Below are 26,606 nucleotides of genomic sequence, written 5' to 3'. Positions count from 1 at the left end.
CTGAACTTAATTTATCTGTTTTTATTTAACTAGTAAAATTTTAAAAAATAGTTACATAAGATTAGATAAGATGATAAAGATGAGATGAGGTAGAGATATAGACAAGGAAGAATTATCTCCATGATTAAAAAATCTTGGAAGATTTACGGGTAAATTCTTACAGAAGAAAATAATTGCCTCCTAGTTCTAACATGAGTCAATGAAAAATTTGATATGTAAATAAATTTAGAAATTAATCAATTAATTTATTTGTACTTCTCCCAAAAAAACACTACTTTAGAAAGTTTCTTCCGCGATTCAGCGGATTATAGCCTCGCTTAATCATTTGATGGGGACATGCGGGCGAAATCCAAATGTAGCTGAACTGATTTTACGGAATTACACCGTCCATGGAGCAAAATCCATCGGCATTGTAACCGAAAAGTAAGGACTAGTTCGTCATTTGATTTACTCACAGAATAGAATCGACATCATCTGAAATTTTTACTGCATCTGGATAAATGTCTTTTTCCTTATTTTTGTCATAATAGTTTCCCTATGATTAAAAACTGAAACAAATTTTGTATTCTATGAATTTTACATAAATTTTCACTCAATTGATAATTATAATTTAATGCCTCAAAGTGGTTACGTAATAATTAAATTCAAAATTTATGGTTAAATTGTGTGATTTGTAGTTGTGATGCTACATATCACTTGGGCTACATGTGGCAGGCTTGGGATGCCATGCAATATAAGATCACATTCACTTTACTGCTTTTGTTTTTGTTTTTCAAAGATCGCATTAATTTGAATATCTTTTTTTACTGGCCCAGTATTTCATGGTTGAAAAAAGTTTCCTGTGCAGCTTCGTCATCATGCTGGTAGGCCTCCGATCTAAGCCGTAGACATCTCCCTCTCACTCTCAATACTATAAACTTGCAGAATCAATATATAGATGCAAGAAAGCAAGTTATTTGCTTTGTTTATTTACTCATTCAATAGTTAATAATTATTAATGATTAATTCTTAATAATCTTCTCGTATTTTTGGGTGATTTTTTAATCTGCCTTTTGTTTTCAATGTCACACTTCTTTAATGAAAATCTCGGGTGTTTCTCTGTGCTCTTGCACTGCACGTTTCTGTTCTTGTTTGCAGTGTCACTGTCCATTTCTTCAAACCAGAGCATGAGTCTCTGTCTCGTGGACCATTCTTTGCCTCCTTAGACTAACTCTACGTCTCTAACCCCTTCTCCTTCTTCTCCTTCTCCTTCTCCTTCGCATTCTCGAGCCTGCTGCCTTAGAAAGTGTAGAACTTTCCTTAACCTGTTTTACAACTCAATAGTTTTTCGAAAGAAGCAGTGATGGAGGCGAAGAATCACCTAATCCATTTTTTTAATTCCTTAACTCCTGCAAGTTTTTTGTTTTTATATACATCCTTTTCTTCTTGCATAAAAGGAAGTCTAGAGCTACATCTACAAACCCCAAAGCTCCAAACTTTGAAGCATTTCATGTTTAGTCTCAAGCTCTGAGAAAGCAAAACGTTTTTCCCCCTTCCCCTTGTAAGTATTTGAAAATGTCGTCAATTATACAGATTTCTCGTGTAGATTTGGAGCAGGGAAGCCATCGAAGTGACATGAGTGCCGAGGCTAGCATTTGCTTCTCTGATGTTGAAGAGGGTTCTAGCTATTCCCACTTCTATTCAACAAATGGTGGCTCATACGATGAGTATAGCTTTGCATTTGTTTCTGATCCTGAGGTTATTGAGGACCTTCCCGAGTCTGGAAGAGCTTCTTCTGTCACTGAATGTTCAGTGGAGGTGGAAATTGAAGGTGGGGTTCCTGAAATTAAGGTGCATTTGGGTGTAGAAGAGAGAGAGTGTAGGATTTGTCACATGGGTTTGGAAAGTGAAAGCCATGAATCTGGGGTTCCAATTGAATTGGGTTGTTCTTGCAAGGATGATCTTGCAGCTGCTCATAAACTCTGTGCTGAAACCTGGTTCAAGATCAAAGGGAACAGGTATGGGAAACCCCATCTTCACTTTCTTTCAATTCTAATTTTTTTGGATTCCAGAGTTTCATGTTAAATACCAGTGCTTCTCCATGCTTAACTGGAAATACGCAAAAGGTCGGTTTGATTATTCAGTCTGGATGGTTTTGGAATTTTTAGTTCGTGGATGACTTGAATGGAATTTTTAGTTTAACGAACAACATGGTGAGGATGTAGGATCGATTAAGTTCTTGAAAGAGAGGGAAAGTGGCTAACGTTAATTACCAATAAGATGATGGGAAAAAGAAATGCTCATGAGTCGGTCCTGCTGAGTCAGCGGCATGTCTCAGCAAATTGAGCTTCCTTGTTGCCATGTCCTTTTTTTTTTTTTTTGAGCAAAATGCTATGTCCTGTTTTTTAAATTTAGGAATCTTCATTTTGGTTCTTTACAGTTCTCTCTTTATCTACAATCAAGTAGAGACTTGATCCCTTCAACCTTTTATGTCCCTTCCTTAAAATTTAAGAATCTCTATCTTGCTTTTTAGTTCTCTTTAAATGTCCATCGAAGTGGAGATTTGACCCTTTCAACCTTTAATATGTTTTCAAAATATCGTCGTGGGTGCTTGTTGCTCTCATATGTGCCACCTAGAATTATTTATTATTTACTCTATTAATAGCTCAACCCCATCTTTCTTGTTCATACAAAAATTTATGACATTGACCACAGTTACTTTCAGTATGCATGATTGTGTTTTAGTACTATAAAGTCTTGCATATAAGTGCAATTGTCCAAATCCTAGAAGCAGTTCTTAAGGTACCATATATCCATACTTCATGATCATTTGTATCCTCACGTGTTCCACAGTTGTATCACATATTACTGGGGCTGGGCTATTCAAATTACATATTGACACATGAAAATGTATCATGCACAGTGTTCATGTTGTATACTTATGTCCTTTCAGTCTTTAATGTTACTGTCTGTGTCACCTCTTAAAGTTCATTAGTGTTGCTTGCTGATGTTGGAATGGTTGAAAGTTGAAACCTTTATTGAATACCATTGAGCAATTTCCTGAGATAAATTGTCAGCTTTAAATAGTGGAATGAAGTAATCCTACTACAATCTTCCTTTTCTTTAATTGCCTCTTGGTACGGAGAAGATACTCTTCTGATTTGCAAGTTCACTGTTGATGCTCTGCTTTAAGTGAAAGGCAATTTGTTAGGTCCATTTGATTGATGAAGTTGGATCTATTAAATATCTATTTCAGATGTTAATTCACCCTGGTGCATGATTTTACCTCTAAATTAAAATTAAAAATAACGAGCAATGGAGTAGGAATTTGCATCTGTTTTGGCTGGGAATCTTCTCTCTTTTATGTATTGATGCCTTCATTAGTAGCAAATAATAATTCATGGCATCTTTTTCTTCCTTTTAGAGATTCCATAACCTTTTGAGTTTTGAGACATATCATTTTATCATTTTTGAGTATAATCCTGCATGCTTTAAAGGCAGGGAATACTATGGGGATAGTCTAGCTTGGCTAACTTAAGCTGGAAAGCTATAATGCTTCAATTTGAATCAAGGCATGCTAGAATGAGATAATTGTCCTTGAACCATAGAGTTTATCATCAATGTTTTTTCAGGGGGCCAAGAGCTGTAGTAATGTACTCTGAGTTCTCACGTTGACAAGGCCGTGGTATTTCCTTGTTCAAAATGAATTATTTGGCAAACTCAATACACATAAACCAAGCTAATGCGAGATGGATATTTAGCGGGATATATCTCTAATATGTCTATGTATCCATTTGTCACTGCCTTTTCTTAGTGTACGTATAACAAGTCTACATTAGAAGAAGTTCCCCATTTCATTAGAAAAATCCTCAAGGTAGACATAGTCTACTAAATTTAAGTAAACTACACCAATTATGAAACAGACATATAAGCATCTGTTTGTTGGGTTTCAGTGAAAAGTGTGTTTGACTGACATGCATGTGTTTCTTCATGAATGTTTTGATTTTCAGATCTTTATATTTGCACAGAAATTTCTTTGTTCCTTGTTTGGCATTCTGTAGGCTGGTAGCTAATGGGATTTTGCTCCCACTCCATCTTCCTCCTGCTATATAATATCATAAGCGCGGCTATTTTAATTCCTCCATTGTTTTGTATGTGGTCTGAAGACTAGTCATGGTCATGCATAAAGGAAAATTCACCTAAACCGTGTGAAACAATGCAGAGTGCAAGTTTTTCAGACCATGTTGCTCTGTAATTCCTCAACTTTCGTGATTTTTATTATTTCGGTATTGATTAAATTCTTGTAGGACATGTGAAATCTGTCATTCTGTGGCACGGAATGTGTTTGCAACGAACGAGGAGATGAGTGAGAATTTAAGTGACATCAACAATGCTATCACATTATTCACAGCTTCGGCGCCGGCTTCCCCAGACACTCCTCGAAGATTTTGGCAAGGCCGAGGCTTCCTGAATTTTATGCTTATTTGTATGGTGATCGCATTTGTCATATCGTGGGCTTTTCACTTCCATTTTCATTCACCTTAGTGTCATTCTTTTAAGATCTCAAGGAAAGAGAAGCTTGTTAGGGGGGGAAAATGGGGGGAAACGAGGTGAAATGAATGAAGAAAAGAAGAAATCTTGAACTGCAACTTTCAGAACTTGTTCTTTTGAGAATGAGTGTTCTTAGTTTTCACAGGTTGATGATGCCTCATAAAAATCAGTTGTTATTTTGCATTTCTTCATAATTTACTGGGGCTTTAGCGTTGTATGGCTGATTTAGTCTGCCATCCAAAAATTAACGTGGTTCATAGACAGGTACTGGAATGTTGTGTTGAAATGTATATCATAGTATTATTATTGCTTCTCCATTGCTTTTTTGGGTGCATCCTGAATTTACTTCTGCTATATGATTATGCCAAATTTGTGGGATGTTTTGTTGGCAGATTGAATCTTTTGTGATCGTACAATGTACATTGCAATAGAATGATACAAAAGAGTACCGGTGTATGTGTACTATATAGGATTTTGGCCAAAAAAAAGTATATGTACTGTATAGGGTTTATGATTTTTTTTTCACTCATTTTTATAAATATATTTTTTTATTCTTTTTGTACCAGTGTATGTGTACTATATAGGGTTTATGAATTTTTTCACTCATTTCTATAAATATATTTTTTAATCTTTTTTTAATCCACTATATGTAACTATAGAAGTGATTTTAAAATATCTAAATTGGTTGGTTACCCTATTTGTTAGGGGTGTTCACGGGCTTGATTTGATTTGATTTTGGGCAAAAATTAGGTTGAACTGAACTATTCAATTTATTTATAATTAAGACCTAATTAATTTTTATGAAAATTGGTTGGTTTGATTTTATTTTCAGTTTGATTAAGGTTTATATCAATTTTATTACACTTATTTGATTTTTTTTTTTTTTTTTTTATCTTAATAATGGTACTGTGTTTAAAATTAAATCTAATTCTTTTTTATTACAAAATTAAATCTAATTTTTTTGGCTCATTTTTTCATAAATAGAGGAATAAAATGTAATGAAATTTCAATGTGCTCACAATAATTAATAATAAAAAATTGATATTAATTTTTAAGATTAAAATTATTTAATATTATGTATTTTTTTTTAAGTCCTTTAAAAATATTTTTTACGTTTTAATATAAAATGAAAACTTATCATACAAAATTTAAAATAAAATACTTCTTGTAGATAAATTAAATACATGAGGATTTTAAGTTGTAATAATTAAATGATGGTTAAAGCATGATTATATTTAATTATTATGTATTTTCATTTAAGTCCTTTAAAAATATTTATCTATGTATTAGCAATAGGCTTCATTTGGGCCCTAGGAAGTTGGCTAATAATGGATTGGATTTATTTACAAATTCATATTGGATTTGGTTGGAATTTAGGTATGTATTTTATAAATAAATAACTATTATTTTTCTAATCAGTTTTAGTTCGGTTTCTAGTGCTCAAAATCAAAACTTGAACCAAATCTATCGATTCTCGTATAATAAATGTAACATCCTGATTTTTATATAATAAAGAAATTGTGGAATTTAGGTTTTGAGAAAAAATGATAATAATAGGAATTTATATTATTTGAGGTTATTTAGAAATAATATTATGATTAGGTATTTAATTATGAATTTAAAAAATTTAAATTTAAAACCACATAAGCATATTTAGTTAAGATATAATACATAAATAATTTTTTTATGTGTGTGTTAAAAAAAAAGAGAAGGTAGAAGGAACAAAAAAAAGGGAGGGATGGAAGGTTGTTGTTTCTAAGTCCCACATTGGTTAGATGAGGGAAAAGAAGAGGTGCCTTCATGTATAAAAAGGAGGGGGTGTGTGCATTAGGAAGCATGAGAGGCTAAGATGCAATTTAGAGGAAATTGTAACTTTTGGCCCAAAGGTTTGAATAATTAAATTCAAACCTATAGTTTTTTTTAATATAATTTTGGGACTCACAATCCCATTTTTATATTATTTTTCTCTCTTCCTCTCACGTTGCTCGGCGTTTTCTCGCAAGGGAGATTATTTTCTTTTTCTTCAGGTATGTTCTATCTTTCCTGTTTAGATTAGCATTTAAAAATTTATTTAATTACAAAATTAATTTTATAGTTATTTTCTAAATAATTTTAGCTTTCTAGTGATATGATTATTTTGGTAGGATAGAGTAAATATTTTGATTAGGATTTTTCTATAGGATAGTTAATCTGATGATATGATGGATTAAAAATATAGGTTAAAACTCTTAGGGATATAATAAATATTATAGAATATTTTCTTGAGGTTGAAACTCATGTTTAAAAATTTTTGAGTTAAAATCTAGATCTATATGGTTGAATTTATGTGGAATCTGAGATGTAGGGATAAACTTATAATTATTAAATATTTATTTAAGTATGAATAGGTATTTTTGAGGTTATAGAAAGGTGATTTGAGGCTTTAGGATGATTTTAAAATTTTTAATTTATTTTTGGACGAATTTTTAGAATATAGAAGAATGAAATCGTGATACTAGAAGTGATTTGAGGATTAAAAAAATAGTTTATTAGGGTACGAGAATTTTAGAAAAGAATTTGAGAAGTTAAATGAGGCATAAATCTTAAATTAGTGTTAATATGGATTATAGATCTAAGACTTTCTAACTATTTAAATTAGAGTTATTTATTTTAATGTAAAATTAATATATAGTATTGTGAAATAATTATGTAGATTATATTGACAAAGATAGTGGTGAAAAAGGTGTTGTGAAGGGGACTTGTTATTCAAGACACAAGGTAACCATTATTAATGTGTTGTGATGGGTGTGTTTGTCAATGGTTATGTGTTGTTTTGTTGTTTGGAAAAATTATGAATTATTGAAAATAAATACTGTTATATACTTCTGTGAAATCATTGCCAAGTGGGTTAAAATTTATTTTTTATTTATCATGATGAGATATTATTGTTCGAATATATTTCTGTTTGGATATTTGAATGATGCATGACTTGTCAGGGTATTTTAATGTATGGTGTTAATGGGAATTTCTGTTCGGTTAATTATTACCACGTGGTAAGCCCTCATTGGACCCAATGAGTGGCGTGTCGCTTGGTCCAACTCACCTTTAGTCGGGTGATTTGGCGTCCAAGCATGGCGAAAGGAGGATATAAGGTGCAGTCATGCAAATTAAATACTTGTTCGGTTTGTTTGAAAATATTGTTCGGTTAAATGTTTTGTATGCCCACTTAGCAATCGCATGATTAGTTACATCTGCATGCATCATTACATATTAATTTTTGGTTACTGGGACTTTTAAGTCTCATTCCCCGTGGTTAACATTTTTACAGGAGCGAGTCCGGCCGAGAAAGCACCAGAGGTGTAACTATGGTGTATGAGACACCATCTTTTACGTTGCCTCTTATTTTGGATTATACAATGTATCTTGTGCCAACTTAGGACATATCTTCTTTGTGAAGCATGTAAACTCTAATCCTTTTTATTAAAAGTATTTATATGACCAAGAGGATTATATCTGTCCCTCTTGATTCATGACCTGATTTAAATATCATGCCATGAGTATCCTGTCTGTCCCTCATGGTTCTAATTGCTTTTTGAGATATTTTAAGACCTGTGGTATATTATCTTGGATGCACCATGGTAGAAATTTTCTACCATGATAAGGGTATGATAAGGGTTTAATGAAAAAAAAAATGAGTTGTTGAATTAATAATTTGAAAAAAATCAGTTTGTAAATTTGAGGGTGTTACAATAAAAATTGAAGCAGATTTGACTGTTGTTCAATTTTAGTCAGTTTCTTTTGATTTGGGTTGGTTCTTTTGGTTTACATCAGTTTTAAACACCTTTACTATTTACATAAAAACTAGATAAAAAAATGGACATTTATGATTTCATATCTAATAAGGATTTGGTTTAAACCAAATCACTTATTTAAATACACAAAAATTCATGAATTTAAATTTAGTTCATTTCAAATTATAATTCTTTTATAATTTTAAATTTTTTTCTACACCCTAATAATTGGAAACATCTTGTTACTTTCACATCTTCATTGTTAATATATCTATAATTCTCATATCTTTTTTCATCCATTGTCCATTATAAAATAAAAAAAAATTAATCATTTGGGCTTTTTAGTTTTCATTTAGTTATAATTTAATTTTTGAACTTTATCTTTTGCAACTTAATCCCTATAAATTTAACTATTTGAATATTAGTTCTTATATTTTGAAAAATAAAATTAGAAAGTTTAAAAATGTGTTAAAATTATAATCTTTATATAGATTAAAATAATTTAGTAATTTAAAATATTAGTCCTAAATTTTAATATAATTTTAATTTTTATAATTTTATTTTTTATAATATAAAGATTAATATTTTAAATAGTTAAAACTATAAGACTGTAAAATTTAAGGATTGAGTTGTTAAATAGTCAAAAATATAAGAATTGAATTACAATAATTTAAAGTTTAAAAATTGAGTTATAATTGAGTAAAAACAACAATGACCAAATGATTAATTTTTTTAAAAAATATAAATAAATTCTTCATTTCCAATTATTTATTTTTATTTCAAATCTTAGTTCATTTCTCTTCTTTATTTGGCTTTTTTAAACTATCAAAATAAAAAAAATTAAATGCATAGATTTCAAATGTAAAATTTGAATGCAAGATTTTAAATTTAAAATCTAAATCCAAATCTATCAATACAAATGATATCTAAAATTATTCACCACTGTCCATGTATATTTAAAATAAAATTTATACAACAACAACAAACTTTATCCCTTGGTGAAGTCGGCTACATAAAATGTATAAAATTATTGTGCTATATCATTTACCAAACTTTTAAAAATGTTAACAAAGAGGTTTTGATTAATATTTTTCATGAGTGTTTTCTTTGATCTTTTTTTACTCCTCTTAACAGGATCAAAATTATTTATTTCACTCTCCTTATTGGTGCCTTTCAAAGTCTTCTTTATACATTTACAAATAATCTTAAATGATTTTCTATCATTTTCTCCTCAATAGGTGCTACGGCCACCTTTTCTTGTATATGCTCATTTCAAATTTCTTTTTTGTATGTTTGTATACCTATCTCAACATTCTCAACTCTTTTTCTCCAACTTTATGCTCTTGTCTCATTAAAACCCAACTTTTTCTATGATATAATATAACTAGTCTTACACTAGTTTGATAAAACTTCCCTTTAAATTTATTATGTATCTTACAATTACAAATAACTTCTTTATCTTTCTCGAATTAAACCACATGTCATGTATCTCATGTACATCATCCCTATTAATTTTCATATCATGTTGAATAATAACTCTCAAATATTTAAACTTTTACACTTGAGCTATAATTTAATCTCTCAATTTTGCTTGCAAATTACTACCAATTATCTCTTGTCAAAATTACAATGCAAATATTCTATCTTACTCCTATTCATGTGAAAATTTTTTTATTTTAATATCTTCCTCCATAATTTAAATTTATAATTAATCTATTTTCTTGTCTTCACAATAAGAACTAAATCATCCATGAAAAACATGTATTTGGATATATTATACATGCTCAGTCAAAACATCTAAAACCAAGTCAAACAAATAAGGATTCAAAGATGATTCATGGTATGGTTCAATCCTTGTAGAAAAGTTCATCTTTTCATTGCCAGACGTTTTTATACTATTTGTTGCCCTCTCATAAACATCTTATATATCTCTAATATAGGCAACCTAGATTCCTTTCTCTTTCAAGACTTTCCAAAGTATTTCTCTCAGTACACAATCATAATTTTTTTTTTCAAATCAATGAAAACCATATGTAAATCTTTACCTTTACAATAAGAGTGTTTAAAACAATCCAAATCAATCACACGAAACTAAATTGAACCAAATCGACATGAACTAAACAAAACTGATTATAAATTAGGTCTAGTTTGGTTTTTTTTTTAACAAAACCAATTGGTTTGGTTCGGTTTGAGTTTTTACTTTTAAAAACTTAAACCAAATTAAACCAAGTCTTATTATATTTGTTATATATTTTATAAATTTTTCAAATTTTTTTTCTTTTTCCCAAGTTTAGCTAGTTGTAAATTATTAGTAAAAATAAGTTATAATTAGCTATATGTTATTTATATTTGTTTAAGATATTTTTTTAATTTTATGATCAAATGTTTTAGAGATAATTCATTGATTTTTAATAGTTAAATAAGCTAATTAATTGATAAAAAATATTCTTTTGTGCTCAAGAAATTTTTTTATTATAAATAATAATTAATAGTTAAAAATTATCAGTGAATATGAATATATATTGGTGATTATATAGAATATCTCATTAAAAAAGTTTAAACTTGATCTAAACATAAACTAAAATGAACTAAACTGCTCAAAAATTGAACTAAAATTGATTAGAGAAAAAATTGAATGGGTCCCATACTATAGCAAATTGATTGGTTTGATTAGGTCTAAAAAACAAAAAACAAACTAAATCAAACTTGTGAACACCCTTACTTACTTTGCATCAATAATTTTTCATTAATCTCCTTAATAAATAAATCACTTCTGTAGTCACTCTATCTAGCATGAAGCCAAATTAATTTTCATAAATACTATTTTCCAATCTCAATCTATGCTTAATTACTCTTTTTATAATTTCATTATATGACTTATAAGTTTAATCTCTCTGTAATTAGTGTAATTTTAAATATTTTCTTTATTTTTATAAATAAAAATTAAGGTTCTTCTCCTCCAATCGTCAAGCATATTTTTGAATTGTAAAATCTTATTAGATAACTTAGATATCCACCACACTCCCTCCTTATTTAAATATTTTTACACTTCAATAGGAATATAATTAAGTCCATTAATTCTACCATTTATCATTTTCTTAAAAACTTCATTTATCTCACAGTCATATATCCTTTGATAGAATAACACAATTTGCTCTTCATGAATTACTAAATCCATCAAGTTATTAGATGAACTCCCTCCTTCATTGAAAAGTTTGAAAAAGTTAGTCTCTCATATGTCTTTAATATTATCATTTGTGACCAAAACTTTTTTCTCTTTACCTTTTATATTCCTGAGCTGTTTTAGATCTCTTAATTTTTTTATATTTAAAATAAAAGGCCAAACATGTAACTCTGATAAACTTTAGAGGAGTCGCAAACAACTGACTTCAACTTTAAAATTTCATAATGCACGCCCTAAAGTTTTAAACTTTGACAACTAAACCTAACCGTTAAAATGACTGTCAAAATTAACAGAAAATGCCGCCTAAAACCAGTGAAAAAGAACACATAAGCTAATAATGGAATTTTGACAATTTAATTATTCATATTCTAACTTTTTTTTATGGAAGCCACGTGTGCCAATTTCTTAAACCCTAATTCCATTTTCCTTCCTATTGGTAGTAATTCTTGTAGATGACGGGAGGGGAAAAGATGAAAAAGGAGAAGATACGCCAACTGCCCTGTCTGCAGATTGTGAAAGGGAAGTTTCTTCTCTAACTTTTCCTTTCTTTCCTCTCAGCAATGGAATATGAAGTCTTAATCTTGCCCTAGCTTACGTGAAGGCAAGGAAAATTGAGGAAATTGCTCGGCGAAAGGAGAGGAAAGCTGGGGATCTCCTCCTAGTTTTACGGATTGTTTGTCTCAATCAATTTTGCTTCTTCCAGTTTCAAAAAAACAAAAAAAATTCTGATTGGGTCTTCAATCAGTTTTGATTCCAGTTTCTCATTTTGTTTTCTGAGTTTGAGGACGGGTAAAAAGTAATGAAATTAAAATTCCATTTCATTTGTTTACATGTTTCTGTTTAATAAATTGGTGGCATTTTCTGTTAAATTTAACTGCTATTTTAGCAGAAAAAGATAAATAGACAAAGTTTGAAAGTTTTGGGTGTCATTTTTGCGTTTATAAAACTGAGGGGTTAAATGCAATTCATGAAAAGTTTAGGGATTACATATTAGGGGTGTTCAGTTTGGACCCGTCCCGATTGGCCCAATATCGTCCCGATCATATCGAGACGGGTTTTGTCCCGGCCCGAAAGTAATCAGGACGGGACTTTACGGGATAAGACAGGAAAGGGGTTCGGGACGGGACGAGACACGGGATTACCATCGGAACGTCTCGTCCCGTCCCGAATATTATATATATTATTTTTTATTTTAAATATATTAATTATATTAATATAATTTATACTTATATTAAGTATATCAATTATACTTTTAATACTTGCAATTCTTATTTAAAACTAAAATTTTTTTATATTGATAATTTTAATGACATAGAGTAAACATGGCGATATCTTTCTTTATAATATATTAATTATATTAATATAATTTATTCTTATATCTATTTATTTAATAACTTTTATTTATAACATATTTCTTGTTTATTTTTAGAAGAGTAATTAGCTTAGTACATCTTTACTAAAGTAGAAGAACAATGATTTGATGTTGTGTTTGACTTGCCTATTGTTGCTAATCTTATAGCATAAAGATCACTTGTATTTGTTATTATAATATGTAGTTGTGATTAATATAATTCAATAATTGATTTTAAATTATTGTTATTTATGTGCTTGTATTGTTTTGATTTTAAATTTAATAAATTATATGATTTAAAATTTTAATAAACGTTATTATCCAAATTTTTTTTGACATTATTCCATTTATCGGGACGACGGGACGTCTCGATCTTGTCCCGGTCCAATCCTGACTCTTAACGGGAACGGACACGGGACCAAAATTCAGTCCCGATCTTTTTTTCGGGACCCGTCTCATCCCGTGAACACCCCTATTATATATATTTTAGCCAAATAAAATTTATAGCAAGTGATATTATTTATGAGTTGGAACAATGTAACTTGTTTTTCAAATTTCATATTATGACAAGATAATGTCATTTTTTTAAAAAAAAAAATTGAATGTAGTCCCCTAAAAAATTTAACTTACCCTCCCAAAAAATGAATCCCCCCCCCCAACACAAAAGTCTGATTACCTGCATATATTCTATTAAATGGATTATAAAAATAAGTTTTAAAATTATAATTTTACATTAATTTAATAAATATTAAAATTATATTTTTATAAAATATTAATATTATATATTAGGAACATATTTCGCTCCCACCAACTAATTTTCTAGGTCCAGTACTTAGCAAGTAGTCTTATATTCTTATTCATCAAACTTCATATAATCTTTGGAAAAATGGACGCAATATACATAATAATATCTATAAAAATTATAGTATTTATAAATCATGATTAATACTAGGGAGAATGACAAGTAAGGATCCCTAAGAATATTAATGTCAAATTATGATTTTTCAAGGGTTAAGATGCATTTTTACCTTTAAAGTATTTTCTGAAGAGCACCCAATATCTTAATTTTTTGTTGGACAATTTTGCTCTTAAAGTTATTAAAACTGAGCATTTTTGCCCTTTCTGTCAAAATTTTAACATTGACTTCAAACGTTGACTATTAGAAAATTTGACGGAAAGAGCAAAAATACTCTGTTTTAATAATTTTAGAGGTAAAATTATTTCAATAAAAATGTTAGGATGTTAGGTGCTCATTGAGAAATACTTTAAGAGCAAAAATGCACCTTTATCCATTTTTCAATATTAACGTTCCCAAATTCATTACTCTTTTCCCCATATTTCAATACTAAAATATCTAATTTGATTTTAATGTTCTTTTTATAAAGTCCGTATTTGTCATTTTCCCGTAATATTACTCTTCTCCTACTTCATACGAAGAATTTTTATATCAAAAGTAGTTTTCCAATTTATCTATAAGACTTTGTATAATGCATAAGAAGTCTATTTTCTTCCATAAAAAGCAAGGACTGGATAAGCACATGGAACTTGCTATTTAGAACGTTGATGTTGATGAATTTCTGTCTTGCTCCTTTTTATTGGCTGTTCGGAAATCTTAGTGATGGATCATAATTTGTTCATTTCTGTTCCATTTTATTTTTAATTATTTAATTTAATTTTTTTATTACTCACAAGTACTTTTTTTTTTATTGAAGGCTATTATATTCAAAATATGGCCATTAAATGTGATTATCCCTTTCAATAGGATTTGAACATTGATTCACTATGTTATAAGGAACTAGCTTTTTCGCCTAACTCTTAGTTGGTAACTTAATATATTTTAATGATGTAATCAAATCTTGATTGCTTGTTGATATAGTTATTGAGGTGATGATTTTTAATTATAGGGTAAAAGGGCAAAAATAACTATCAAGTGATTGGCCAGGAGTATCTAGTAACTTAAAGTAAGAAAAATGACAAACATACCCATAACGTTATTAAACTTGGTGTAAAAGTGACCAAATCGTTAACTTGGCCTAATGTTCAATAGTTTTTGGTGTTAAATACTGACTGATCTTGCCACCTATTAATGTTTGATGACGTGGACTAAAAAATGAACAAAAATACCTATGAAATCGTCGGTTAGAAGCATCCAATAGTCTTAAATAAAAAAAAGGGCAAGAATACCCATAATGTTATTTTAGTAAGTGCAATAATGATTAATCTATCAACTCCCTTAAATGTTGACCGTTTGGCCAACATTTAAACAAAAGTTGATCATTTTTTTTGGCTAATGTAGACAAAAAATATTTTCAAGCGAAATTCTACGAAGGTTGATCGATCATATTATGAACATCATGTGAAAAAATGTCATTTTGATTGAACAGCAAGTTAAATTGCTAACTTCTTTGCAGCAATGCTAGAAGCCAATTGAAGATTTTGAACTTCATCATAAAATGTAATCACTTAAGGTTATGCTAATGTTTTTAAGGTAGGTGGCACAAGAAGGTTAGTCACAAAGACGTCCTGAGCAGAGACAATCTTGTTTATGAAGTGATTGTGTTTTTTGTAGCGAGCCACAATCTCTTTGTTCTCAATTTTCAACTGCCTGCAATCTATCTCACTATGTTGAATTTTAAGTTTTGTAGACAAAAAATTGAGTGGAGGGAGAGTTGGGGTGAGATATGTGGTAATGGAAAGACACCATATGACATAAATTTTGACAGATTAATCATTATTGCACCAATTAAATTAATATTATGGGTGCTCTTGTCCTTTTTTCACTTTAATTTATTGAATACTCCTGCCTTACGATTTCATGAGTATGTTTTACCCCATTTTTAATTCACGTCAACAAATATTAATAAGTGGCAAGCACAGTAAGTAGCACAATCAATAGTTAACACCGGAAATTTGGTCACTTATTGACCCACTTTCGTAACATTATGAATATTTTTATTCTTTTTCTTACTTTAGGCTACTAAATGCTTTTAATCGATTACTTTATGAGTATTTTTACCTTCTCATCCGTAATTATGATTTACAAATGCATGCATGGTAAATAAGTATTAATAAATTTTAATCAAATTGTTAGTTTCATCTCAACTGTTTAAAATGTCATTTTTAATTAAAAACAAAACTTAGCTATCAATAAGAATATTGAACTTTTAGAATTCTCTAATCAATATCAATTTTATGTCCGTGGCTTTTGCCTCATAAACTTACGTCTATGTTTAGCTTTTCATAGAAAAGAAAATACAAGCACTTAGAAATGATGAAAAGACAACCAAATGGAAGATGAATGAGTGATTTTAGTCAAACAATTTCATACTGACAGAAATATTACTGAGATGAATGATGATGAAGAATATGCACCATTATATGGCCAAGTAAATCTTTTTATTTCTCTTTTATTTTCTATTTTTTCGGTGTTTTAATCCATTTTTATTGCCTCTTATTTCCAAATCTTTAAATATACTTAAGATCATTGATTTATGACCACAGAAAATTTTCATCGTTATCATTATCTGGAGTACAAGGCAGTTGCCAATAGCCGTACAAAACAAAGCAATGTCAAACTATACCAGCAAGCAAAATATCTTTGCACGCTCTAAGTGAAGAGTAGTAAAATCTTATAATCGGTATCAATGTGATGAGCTTCATTGACAAAACAGTGAGCACATCTACTAGCTCTTCTAAAAAGATGATTAGAAGTAATAACCCAATCATGAATGATAGTCTTTGATCTCTTTGATGATATCCATTGGCAAATGATTAAAAGAATGTCAACATCGAATGGGTCTGAGAGGCATAGCGAAGTTACTGTGGATGATTTTGATTCATTTTGTTCATGACGAGTTCAAAACTGTGGTCATTGGGTCAAAACTGTGGACTACAAAGACCGAAACATGCAAGGACATCATAAACTATTATATTTGGGATGTCTGTTTTCCTCTTTGTTATCCGTGTTAATGCCTAAAATCTCAACCTTTTCTTTTAGGTAATAGTCAAAGGAAACCTTTTAATTTCCCTTCACTTCAAGAGGCTACATCTCAGCTTTACCTGCGAGCAACTTCATATGCAATACCTTCCTCACACATCAAGGTTATCCTAGTCATATCTGAATTCTTCAAGTTTGAAATCTCAAGTTCTTTGTTTTTACTGCAGAAAACCAAGTGTCAGTATTCACCAGAAGTTGGGGAAAGTGGGAATCAGCAGACAGAAAAGGCGGCTGCAGGCATATCAAAAAATTCCAAGCCAGCTATTAGTTTTCGTAACAGGGGAAAATGGGTAAAGCCTGAAAAAACTAGCCCAAATAAACTTCAAATAATGCTAAGTATGACAGAAGATAAAATCTGTAGAGTTTCCAAATTTTTGTTCTTTCTGGCTGAGTTTCCTGTGCATCAATGTTTGTCCCATTCTCCATGTCAAGGCTGAAAAGACAAGCTGCTTGCAGATACAAAGAAGTAGGACATTCAGGTGATACCACACTTGGGCTTGCATTGCTTTTCCAAGATCTTCTTGTGCCATCTCATTCATCAAATAAGACAAGAAGCGTCCTGTGCACATAGTAGGTGAGACCACGGTCCCTCCATCTATGAACAGAAACAGTCACACCAAGTAAGTCCTGACAAAAAATGTGTCTAATTTGCTTGGCTATATGGTTCTTCATGACTTGGTTTTAGTTAATCTGCTTATCTTTTTATCTGATATGTAGTTACAATCCTTTAATCACCTTCACGTTATGCTCGACATCCTATCAACTTACTCAGATAGTTACGTACGAGCTTAAGAATAATTTGAGCACTGACTCTGAATTTTTGGCAATATAGTCACTAGCCCCCTCTTCTTCTTCTTCTTCATCTCTACATCGTTGAGCCTGGAGTCTTGAAAGGTACAGAACTTTTCTCAACCTGTTTTGCAACTTAATGGTTCTTAGAAAAAGAATTAATGGAAACAAAGTATCAACTTAATGGTTTCTCAACCATGATGTTCTCAAATTTCAGAACTCCTTCCACTATGTTTCAGCACCAAAGTTTCTAATTTGAGATTAATATTCTTATAAAGTCCTTACTTGTTATTCTCCCTAAAATTAATGTCCAATTAGGAACTTTTAACACTGACGCTTCCAAATTTTAATACTCTTTCTATCATGTTTTAGTACTAAAATTCTTAATTTGACATTAATGTTCTTAAAAGATTCTTACTTGTCATTTTTCCTTTCATATATGCCCTTGTTTTTTAACACAAGGCCATGGAAAAAAAATTCTTTGCTTTTATGTATGCCCTTTTCTTCTTGCATAAAGGGCGTCTGCAGCTAAATCTACAAACCCCAAATTTACAAACTTTGAGGAAGTTCATGCTAAGTCTCAAGATCTGAAGAAAGATTCCCCCCCCCCCCTCTTCTCCTTCTTAGTCTTTGAAAATGTCATCAATCATTCAGATGTCCCGGGCAGATTTGACGAAGGGAAGCCACCTCAAAGACATGAGTGCTGAGACTAGCATTAATCTCTCTGATGCTAGAGATAGAGAGTGTAGGATTTGTCACATGGGTTTGGAGAGTGATAGCCATGTAAATGGGGCTCCAATTGAATTGGGTTGTTCTTGCAAGGATGATCTTGCTGTGGCTCATAAACTCTGTGCTGAAACCTGGTTCAAGAGTAAAGGGAAGAGGTACATGAAACACTCTCTTCACTTTCTTTCCATTATTATTATTTTTTTTTTGGAGTATCTTATTCTATAGGCTTGTAGCATACAGGATTGCTTCCTCTCTATCTGCCTCCTGCCAGATAATCTCATAAAGTGCAGCTATTTGAATTTTCCCATTGCTTCGGATGTGGTTTGGTGGCTAGTTGTCGTCCTGCATAAGGCAAAATTCATGTAAACTGTAAAATAATGAAGACAGCAAGTTTTTTAAGGCTATGATTCTATGTAAATCTTTAACAAGTAATTTTAGTTATTCACGTATGATGAAATTCTTGTAGGACCTGCGAAATCTGTCATTCTGCAGCACATAATGTTTTTGGAACAAGTGAGGAGACAACCCAGAATTTATGGGACAGCTACAACCCTATCACAGTAGCCACAATTCAACCACAACCTCCCCCAAGATTTTGGCAAGATCGTCACCTCCTGGAATTTTGCATATTCATCATATTTTTCATCACATTTATCATCGCATGTGTGTTTGCGGGGATTTTTCGCAGTCTTAAGTCATGTTAAAACAAAATGGTAGGCACCGCTGACACCTGTTAGTCCACCTCCCCTTCCCCTAAACTCCTACATTTTTTTTTTCTGTTTTTTATCTGCCCAACCCTCTTCCATCATGTGTGTGTGCATATATTATTCATATATTTACAAATGGTGTAAATGAATAAATTATCTCTTAAATTTTAAGTTTAGTGACATTATAGATTTTGAATTCATTTATCAAGTAAGTTGTTCCTTGAATTTTTTGAAAACAATACAATATGACTCCTGTTATTAATAAAAGTTAAATTTTATCATTAATAAACTAAAAAATGATAAAAAAGGACTTCAAAAATTATCAAAAAGGACAACAAAAAATTGTTGATCCTTTTCTATAATTTTAAGTCATTGTATGTAATTTTTGGACCTTTTATTATAATTTTTGGTCATTTTATCTAATTTTTTTATATCATTTTTTAGTTAACTAACAATTAAATTATCTTTTGTTAATGAGATGGGCCAAATTACACTAATTTTAAAAGTTGAAGAACTATTTGTACAAGAAAATTCTCCTTTTATGAAACCGAAAAGCTTTCTAATTATATACTTTTATAGCCTTCTTTATTGGATTCAACACTTCTAGAAGGGGCAAAATTGGAATTGGTTGGCTCTTGGGCACATTTATATTATCGTTTGAATATGAGTCAAGTTAAGGGTGTTCATAGGCTTGATTTGGTTTGGTTTTGGCAAAACCAAACCGAACCAAACCATTCAGTTCACTCATAACTAAGACTTGATCAATTTTTATGGAGTTCAGTTTAGTTCGATTTAATTTTCAGTTTAGTTAAGGTTTGGATTAGGCTTCAATGCACTTATTTAATTTTTTTTCTTTTTTTCCATCTTTATAATAGTGCTGTATATTAAAATTAAGTCTAATTCTTTTTAGCTCCTTTCTTTCATAAGTAGAGGTATAAAAATATAATAAAATTTTAATGTAATAATGATAATTAATCATAAAAATTGATATGAGTTTTTAACATTAAAATTATTTAAGATTATGCATTTCCATTCAAGTCCTTTGAAAATGTTTATCTATGTATTTATATTTTAATAAATAATGAAAAACTTAGTATATAAAATTCAAAACACAATACTTCTTATAGATAAATTAAATACTGAGACTTTCAAGTTGTAAATAATTAAATGATGGTCATAGCATGATTATTATAATTATTTAATATTATGCATTTCCATTCAAGTCCTTTAAAAATATTTATCTATTACTATAAAAAATTCAAATCAAATTGTTTCTTGTAGATAAATGGTCATATATTTTATAAATAAATAAATAGTATTTTTTAATCAGGTTTGGTTCGGTTTCTAGTACTCAAATCAAACTTAAACCAAAACAATCAATTCTCATATCATAAAAACTGAAGCAGACTTGATTATTATTCGGTTTTAATCGGTTTCTTTCGATTTAGATCGATTTTGAATACCCTTAAGTCAAGTGGTGGTATTAGTTGTACTTTATTGAACACTTGGACCTAAGATATAGCTATTCTACTTTTTCGATTCAATGACAAGAATATTGCTTGGTATAGCTTTGAGCGGTTGTTAAATGCCTTTAATCTATCTTATTTTTCAATAGCTACAATAGTCATTTAATTTTTCTTTTTCTTTCATTTTAATGATTATATTTATCCATTTGACTTGATTGAAAAAAATAAATTATATATGAAATTATTAAAAATAATAAGAAATATAAAATATTTAAACCATGATTATATAAAAATTGTTAAAATAAAATATTAAATAAGATTATTTTTCATCATTATTATTTATTTAATAATAATACTAGATTATATGATATATACATTATATATTGTTATTTTAAAAAATATATACTTATAAATTAGTCACTGGGTTTATCATATATGCATATATATGACATATTATCAAGGAACAGGGTTGGGAGAAAATGAGAAAAAGCGGCGGGGGGATTATTTTTTACTGGGCCAAGAGAGGATGGAAGCATAGAAGCATAAGGTGACAAGCTAACTCAATTTTTTATTTAAAAAAAAAATCATTTGACATGAAACTTGGGTCGATGCAAACCAAGTTGTATATCAAAATTTTTTAAAAACTTGGTTTGAAAGATAATTTTTGAATTGTAATATTTGGGTAAATGTTTTGAAAAATATAGTATTTGAATAATTATTATTTTTTGCTGTAACATTTGGATAAATTTGCCGGGTTCAGATTTTACAATTACATTCATCCATTCTTTTCTCTTTATTTCTCCGCTACATTCTCTGCTTCAAGTGAAAATCAAATACCTAACCCAAACCCCAAATACCTAATTAAGTCATGTTCAAGTTTTCTTCAAGCTTGAAATTTCAACTACTTACATATATTATTCATTTCTACAGCAGAAAATTAAGTGCCTGTATTCATTAGAAGTTGGGAAAAGAAGAAAACTGCAGACAGATAGGAGGCTGCAGGCATAATTTAAAAAAAAAAAAAATCCAAACCAGCCATAATCTTTCATAACAGAGGAAAATGAATTCAAAAGCCTAACAAAACTAGCCCAAAGAAACATCAAATAATGCCAAAGATAAACAGAATGTAAAATCTATACAGTTTTCAAATTTTGTTCTTTCTGGCTTCCATGTTTGTCCCATCTCTGAGAGTTTCTTGGGCATCATTCTCCATTCCAAGGCTGAAAAGACAAGCTGCTTGAAGATACAAAGAAGTAGGCCACTCGGGTGATACCACCTGGGCTTGCATTGCATCCCCAAGAGCTTCTTGTGCCAACCCCTTCATCAAATAAGACAAGCAGCGTCTTGCATACACAGTAGGCGAGACCATGGTCCCTCCATCTATGAACTGAAAGAGTCACCAAGTGAGCCCAAATAAAAAAATCTGTCTGACAGGCTTGTATGTTTTCTTAATTATACAATTTTAATCTGCATATATTTTCATCTGATGTGTAGCTATGATCCCCACATTAAACTAAGCATGACATCTTATCAATGACTATTGCAGCTCAAATTTTTTATGTAAATGCTTAAGAGTAGTTTGAGTTTATAGGGAAACCCTCCTTCTATTAACGATTTTGTTAGCAAATCTTATACCCTATACGCTTTCCTCCAAGAAATTCATAATAGCTTGATACCACGTAGGCGATATTATCGCAAGAGCAAGTTAATGCTTATGAAAAACCAAAAAGAAGGTAGTTTAGTGTGCCTTTCTTACAATGAGGCGAGTAAGTTCATAAAGTTAATGCGAAGTTCTAGTGCTAACTGAAACCGGAGGTGTAAGTAAAGGTTTTCAAGAACCTCACAGGATTGAATGAAATTTATTCATAGTTTTGTTCTAATCTTGAATAACCATAACTTAGACTGTTAAGCGAAGCCCAAGAATATTTTTTACCATACTATTTAACACAACCAAGCCAAGTCGCAACACTCAGTCAAAGAACACTTACTTGCGTGTAGCGGTCAATGGCAGTGACAAAGTCCTTGGCCCGGAAAGCAGTATCTCCATGCTTCTTCCAGTTCAGGGTCTCCTGCATTTGACTGGTCCATAATTGAAATGAAAGCTGCAACTCCCCACATTAAGCAGAGGATCAGCATTGCAGTGTTAACAGAATAATATTATAAAAGAAAAACATTTCTCCCCTCCTCCCCCTCCTGTATGTGCAATGTTATATCTAAGAAAGGGAATTCCTCTCTCTCTTGTAAATTATGGTGGCAGCATAAACCTCATTGGCGAATCCCTCATCATCCTTGTATCCAATCTTCTCCAATATCTCATGTATGGCAGTAAGATCCAGTCTCAAACATGCTTCACCCATAGGTGTCAGTGATGGCTTTTTTGAGGATGCAGCTTCATGCCGAATACCCATCAAAATATAGGAGGGGACCTGCTCAAATACTATCCAAATGAGAAATTATAGTCTTCTCAAGATGGATTTGATGATCTATAACAAGTTCAAAAATTTATAAGTAGATTACATCTGCCAAAGATAAGTTAACCGAGTCAATCATGAATAGACATGTGTAACATGTCGATCACATTTTTTATGGGTCTCAGAAAGAGGTTTAAAAATATTGTGGCAGTAGATTCAATAATATAACAGGCCTCTTAATATAGAGCAAGAAAAACAGATTATCAGGCGCCTCTTAATATATAGCGAGCAAAACAGATTATCAGGCATAGTTTTACCAAATCAAAGGTTATCAAGCATGGCGTTGTACCTCAGTTTCTTTCTGAAGTGACATTAGAGATGCAACAAGAGACTTTGCATTTGGTCTCTCACGAGCTTCATACTGTAAACAACGAGAAGCGAACCGCACCAACTCAGTTCCATCCTCCTTTGAAAAGTGACCTTCTAAGGCAGAATCCATTAACATCAAAAAGTTTTTGCCGCGGATCAGATCAAGTGCCTGTAAATTAAGAAAAATAAATGGCGACAACATCAAATCTCTGAACTTCATTGGCTAGATGAGAATTATATAAAGCCAACTTAAATAATGTAAAATGAATCGATTCCTGACTGCTATTATTGAAAGCAGCAGCTTGCAGTAGGTATTTCGACCAAGAAAATTTGTGGAGTTAAATATCAGATAACTTCAAAAATAACATATAGCCACTGCCTCTTTTTTTCTAGTGTTTTTCAGCAAATAAATAAATAAACAAAACTCTGGAGAGGGAACTTACATGGCTCGGGGGAATATGTTTGCCGCTCAGAAGATCAAGCAACAAAGTTCCAAAACTGTAAACTACACTCTCTGGTGTCACTCTGCCTGCATATTGAAAAAGAATAAAAGAATAATAGTGAAATACCAAATCTATTTTATAGGTGAGCAAAAAATCCGCAGACTGAAAATGCATATGCATCTATTTCAAGCTAAAATAGTTCCCACTGCAATTTGGAGGCAACTTTACAAACAACAAATTGTTCAGTGCTGACACATGTTTTTGTTCCAGGCATGACACAAAGTTAGAAAGCTGTTATAAGAAGGATTATCTTTACAGGTAGGGAAACCAATAAGGCAAGCCGTCTCCTGCAATGTGAATTTCAACATAAATTTCAACATGCTTCACTAAACTATAATATTTCTCAAATTTCAGAACTTTCATTAATTATTTGCAGAAGATGATGTAATTTCTCCCTTATGCTGTAATAAAATAAAATAAACATCCATTCAAACAGACGGGGGCATTGTAATAATATTAACAGGTCTATGTTGTTCGTTCAAACCAGTCTACTTGCATGTCTGATTCACCCAAAGATTCCCAGCCATCCAAGAATTCCAAAATCATGCAGCTATATATCAATCCGTAGTGTACTGAACATATCAAGGAAAAGTAGAAAACACACATGCATGCTAAGAACGTTACCTGTTCTCAAGTACTCAGGTGGTGTAAATGCCAAGTTTGTACTGTAACTCTTGCCATCTCTGCTGTTCTTCATGAGCCCAAAGCAAGACAACCTCGGATTACCATCCTGTTGATTCAACATAAGCAGTTGCAAGAAAACAATTTAGTCCTTTCAGTTCCAGTTAGAATAATCTTGTCCCTTTATCTGTGAGAACAATTTAAGCCCTTCCAATGTTGACTTAGAAATATTGTCTCTCTGATTATTAGATCAAAACAATTTAAAATAACAATTGCATAGCAGTATAGCTACATTTAGTCATGCTGTTAAAAACAGAATTTAAGCTGTGTTCAATTTATTTTCAAATAATAGCAATACTGATTTACTTTCAACTATGGGTTCTACAAGTCTACATAAGCCAAAAATAAAAATGGAAGCATTCTTTTTACAAAACCTTTCTACCTGATCAAACAAGATCCTGTAGGCATTGAGATCATGATATAAAGCCCTTCCTTTACTGCTGCAGTACTCTAGAGCTTGAGCCAAGTACAAGGCCACCCTCAACCTCATTGCCCATTTCATGGGTTGTGCCTCCCCTGAATCAAATCAATCATCATTATTCTCTCTGTTCAAGAATCAAATGCCAAGGGGCTAAATAAAAGATTCAAAAATCCAAGAAAGATTTAAGGTGAAAATTATAAGCCTATAATGATTCAGAATAGCTCACAGTGAAAGAGATGCTTTGCCAGAGTTTCATGTGGCATGAACTCTGCTACCAGCAGCCTTTCGTCTCCTTCATAGCAATAGCCAATCAAGTTGGCTAATCTCTCACTTCTCAGACTCCCCACTTGCTTAGCTTCCTCCTAGAATCACATGTCATCATATTAAAAAGACAGACACATGAAAGGGCATACAATGACATCCTATCTTGGTCCCTGACTCACTATCAATTTTTTTTTCTTTCAATTTGGTTATTTGATCATTAAAAGTCTATCGTTATATTTGTTGTTTCTTCTTCAAAGCGTAGCATATCCTTACCAAAAGGAATTAACAGAAAACTAACACTTAGATCTGCTAACATAGACATGATTTGATTCCCTGACATTATAAATTCCCATCCCATATTTGATATCAAAGAAAATATTTAACTCCAGCGTTAAATTGTGGATCAGCATTTGAAGGGAAGCTAATATTTTAGCGGTTGGTTACTGTGAATATATTCATGATTCACTGAACCAAATCATGAATTAAACTGTCCGATCAAAATAGGATTATCCCCGAGAAAATACATAATGAAGTGAAGCAAGTTAACAGACGAGGAATTGGCGTGAATCAGGCCAAGCAAATTTGTTGAAGCGTTTAATGGCGATCATATGACCATCCTCGAGCTTCCCTTTGTAAACGACATTGGGAGCTTTTTCACCGTGCTCCGACACTATGTTTTCGGAGGAGAAACCATTTGTGGCAACCTTCAATTGTTCCAAGTTGAACTCCTCAAAACTGGGCCACCTTTCTCCCTCATTTTTCCCTCCATTTTCTGCAACAAAATTAAAACAGACGCCATTTTTAAAGCAGAGACGGAAATGCCAAAACACTGTGTGTGATGGGTGGGGGTGGTAAGGCAAATACCCAGGTCGGAGGATTCAAGGACGGAAGGTTTGAGGTGGGAATGGAACCAGCAGAGGGAGAACTTAGAGCAACGAGCACCCATTTAGTGAAGTAGCTGAAACCGAAAAAAGTTAGCGTAGAAACTGATCACTGATCAGACGGAGCTATACATTGTTCTGACTCCAGTGGGTCTGTTTGTTTGAGCATAAATGGCAGGAGTTGGCAATTCAGTTCAAGGTAGAGACTTTCTAGTTCAATTTGCTTTGGCTCTTCATTGATCTCCACACAAGCTGTTATTGCTAAGTGAAACCTCTCCTCGCTTTACTGTATCTTTCTTCTTTTCTTTTCCGTATTCGAACGGGCATTTGCCTTGAGCTTCAATTTGTAAAGGGCCTTTACTCTCTTTGTTAACCTGTCTTGCTTTACTCCATTCTCATCATTTCTCTCACATTTACCAAAACAATATTACAAATCTTTTTTTTTTCAACCCACTGTTTAAGCTTTTTTACAGTTGGATTACCTAAATCTAAAGATGACTGTATATTATGATTAAATAAAAAAACTTCAAACTATTATTTTAATTTCATATTC

General features: G+C 31.4%; 2 protein-coding genes across 2 annotated transcripts; one reads left to right on the top strand and one right to left on the bottom strand.

Moving 5' to 3' along the window:
- The first annotated feature begins 1,110 nt into the window (after window positions 1-1,110).
- LOC129296562 (uncharacterized) lies at window positions 1,111-4,858 on the top strand. The gene is made up of 2 exons (XM_054935144.1): window positions 1,111-1,997; window positions 4,287-4,858. The coding sequence occupies exons 1-2, from the start codon at window positions 1,555-1,557 to the stop codon at window positions 4,522-4,524; spliced, it is 681 nt and encodes a 226-aa protein (XP_054791119.1). The 5' UTR covers window positions 1,111-1,554; the 3' UTR covers window positions 4,525-4,858.
- A 16,592-nt stretch (window positions 4,859-21,450) lies between these two features.
- LOC129296564 (serine/threonine-protein kinase BSK6-like) lies at window positions 21,451-26,257 on the bottom strand. Its single transcript, XM_054935146.1, has 10 exons — window positions 26,037-26,257; window positions 25,724-25,944; window positions 25,135-25,270; window positions 24,870-25,003; window positions 24,431-24,536; window positions 23,747-23,832; window positions 23,284-23,472; window positions 22,788-22,949; window positions 22,512-22,625; window positions 21,451-21,910 (listed from the first exon to the last, which is right to left on the bottom strand). The coding sequence occupies exons 1-10, from the start codon at window positions 26,116-26,118 to the stop codon at window positions 21,668-21,670; spliced, it is 1,473 nt and encodes a 490-aa protein (XP_054791121.1). The 5' UTR covers window positions 26,119-26,257; the 3' UTR covers window positions 21,451-21,667.
- Window positions 26,258-26,606: the final 349 nt, after the last annotated feature.

The sequence above is a fragment of the Prosopis cineraria genome, unplaced genomic scaffold (assembly GCF_029017545.1).
Source record: "Prosopis cineraria cultivar Desert tree isolate PC_DT_omini unplaced genomic scaffold, ASM2901754v1 PC354, whole genome shotgun sequence".
In the NCBI taxonomy this organism is placed as follows: Eukaryota; Viridiplantae; Streptophyta; class Magnoliopsida; order Fabales; family Fabaceae; genus Prosopis; species Prosopis cineraria.
This window is presented reverse-complemented; position numbering and strand designations above follow the sequence as displayed.

Bases quoted from the DNA above. Each gene is read 5' to 3' on its own strand.
- LOC129296562 (XM_054935144.1), top strand. From the start codon at position 1,555: ATGTCGTCAATTATACAGATTTCTCGTGTAGATTTGGAGCAGGGAAGC. The intron at 1,998-4,286 runs GTATGGGAAACC...AAATTCTTGTAG, and splicing joins TTCAAGATCAAAGGGAACAG to GACATGTGAAATCTGTCATT.
- LOC129296564 (XM_054935146.1), bottom strand. From the start codon at position 26,118: ATGGGTGCTCGTTGCTCTAAGTTCTCCCTCTGCTGGTTCCATTCCCAC. The intron at 24,537-24,869 runs GTAGAAAGGTTT...TTGAATCAACAG, and splicing joins ACAGGATCTTGTTTGATCAG to GATGGTAATCCGAGGTTGTC. The intron at 23,473-23,746 runs GTAAGTTCCCTC...CTTAATTTACAG, and splicing joins AACATATTCCCCCGAGCCAT to GCACTTGATCTGATCCGCGG.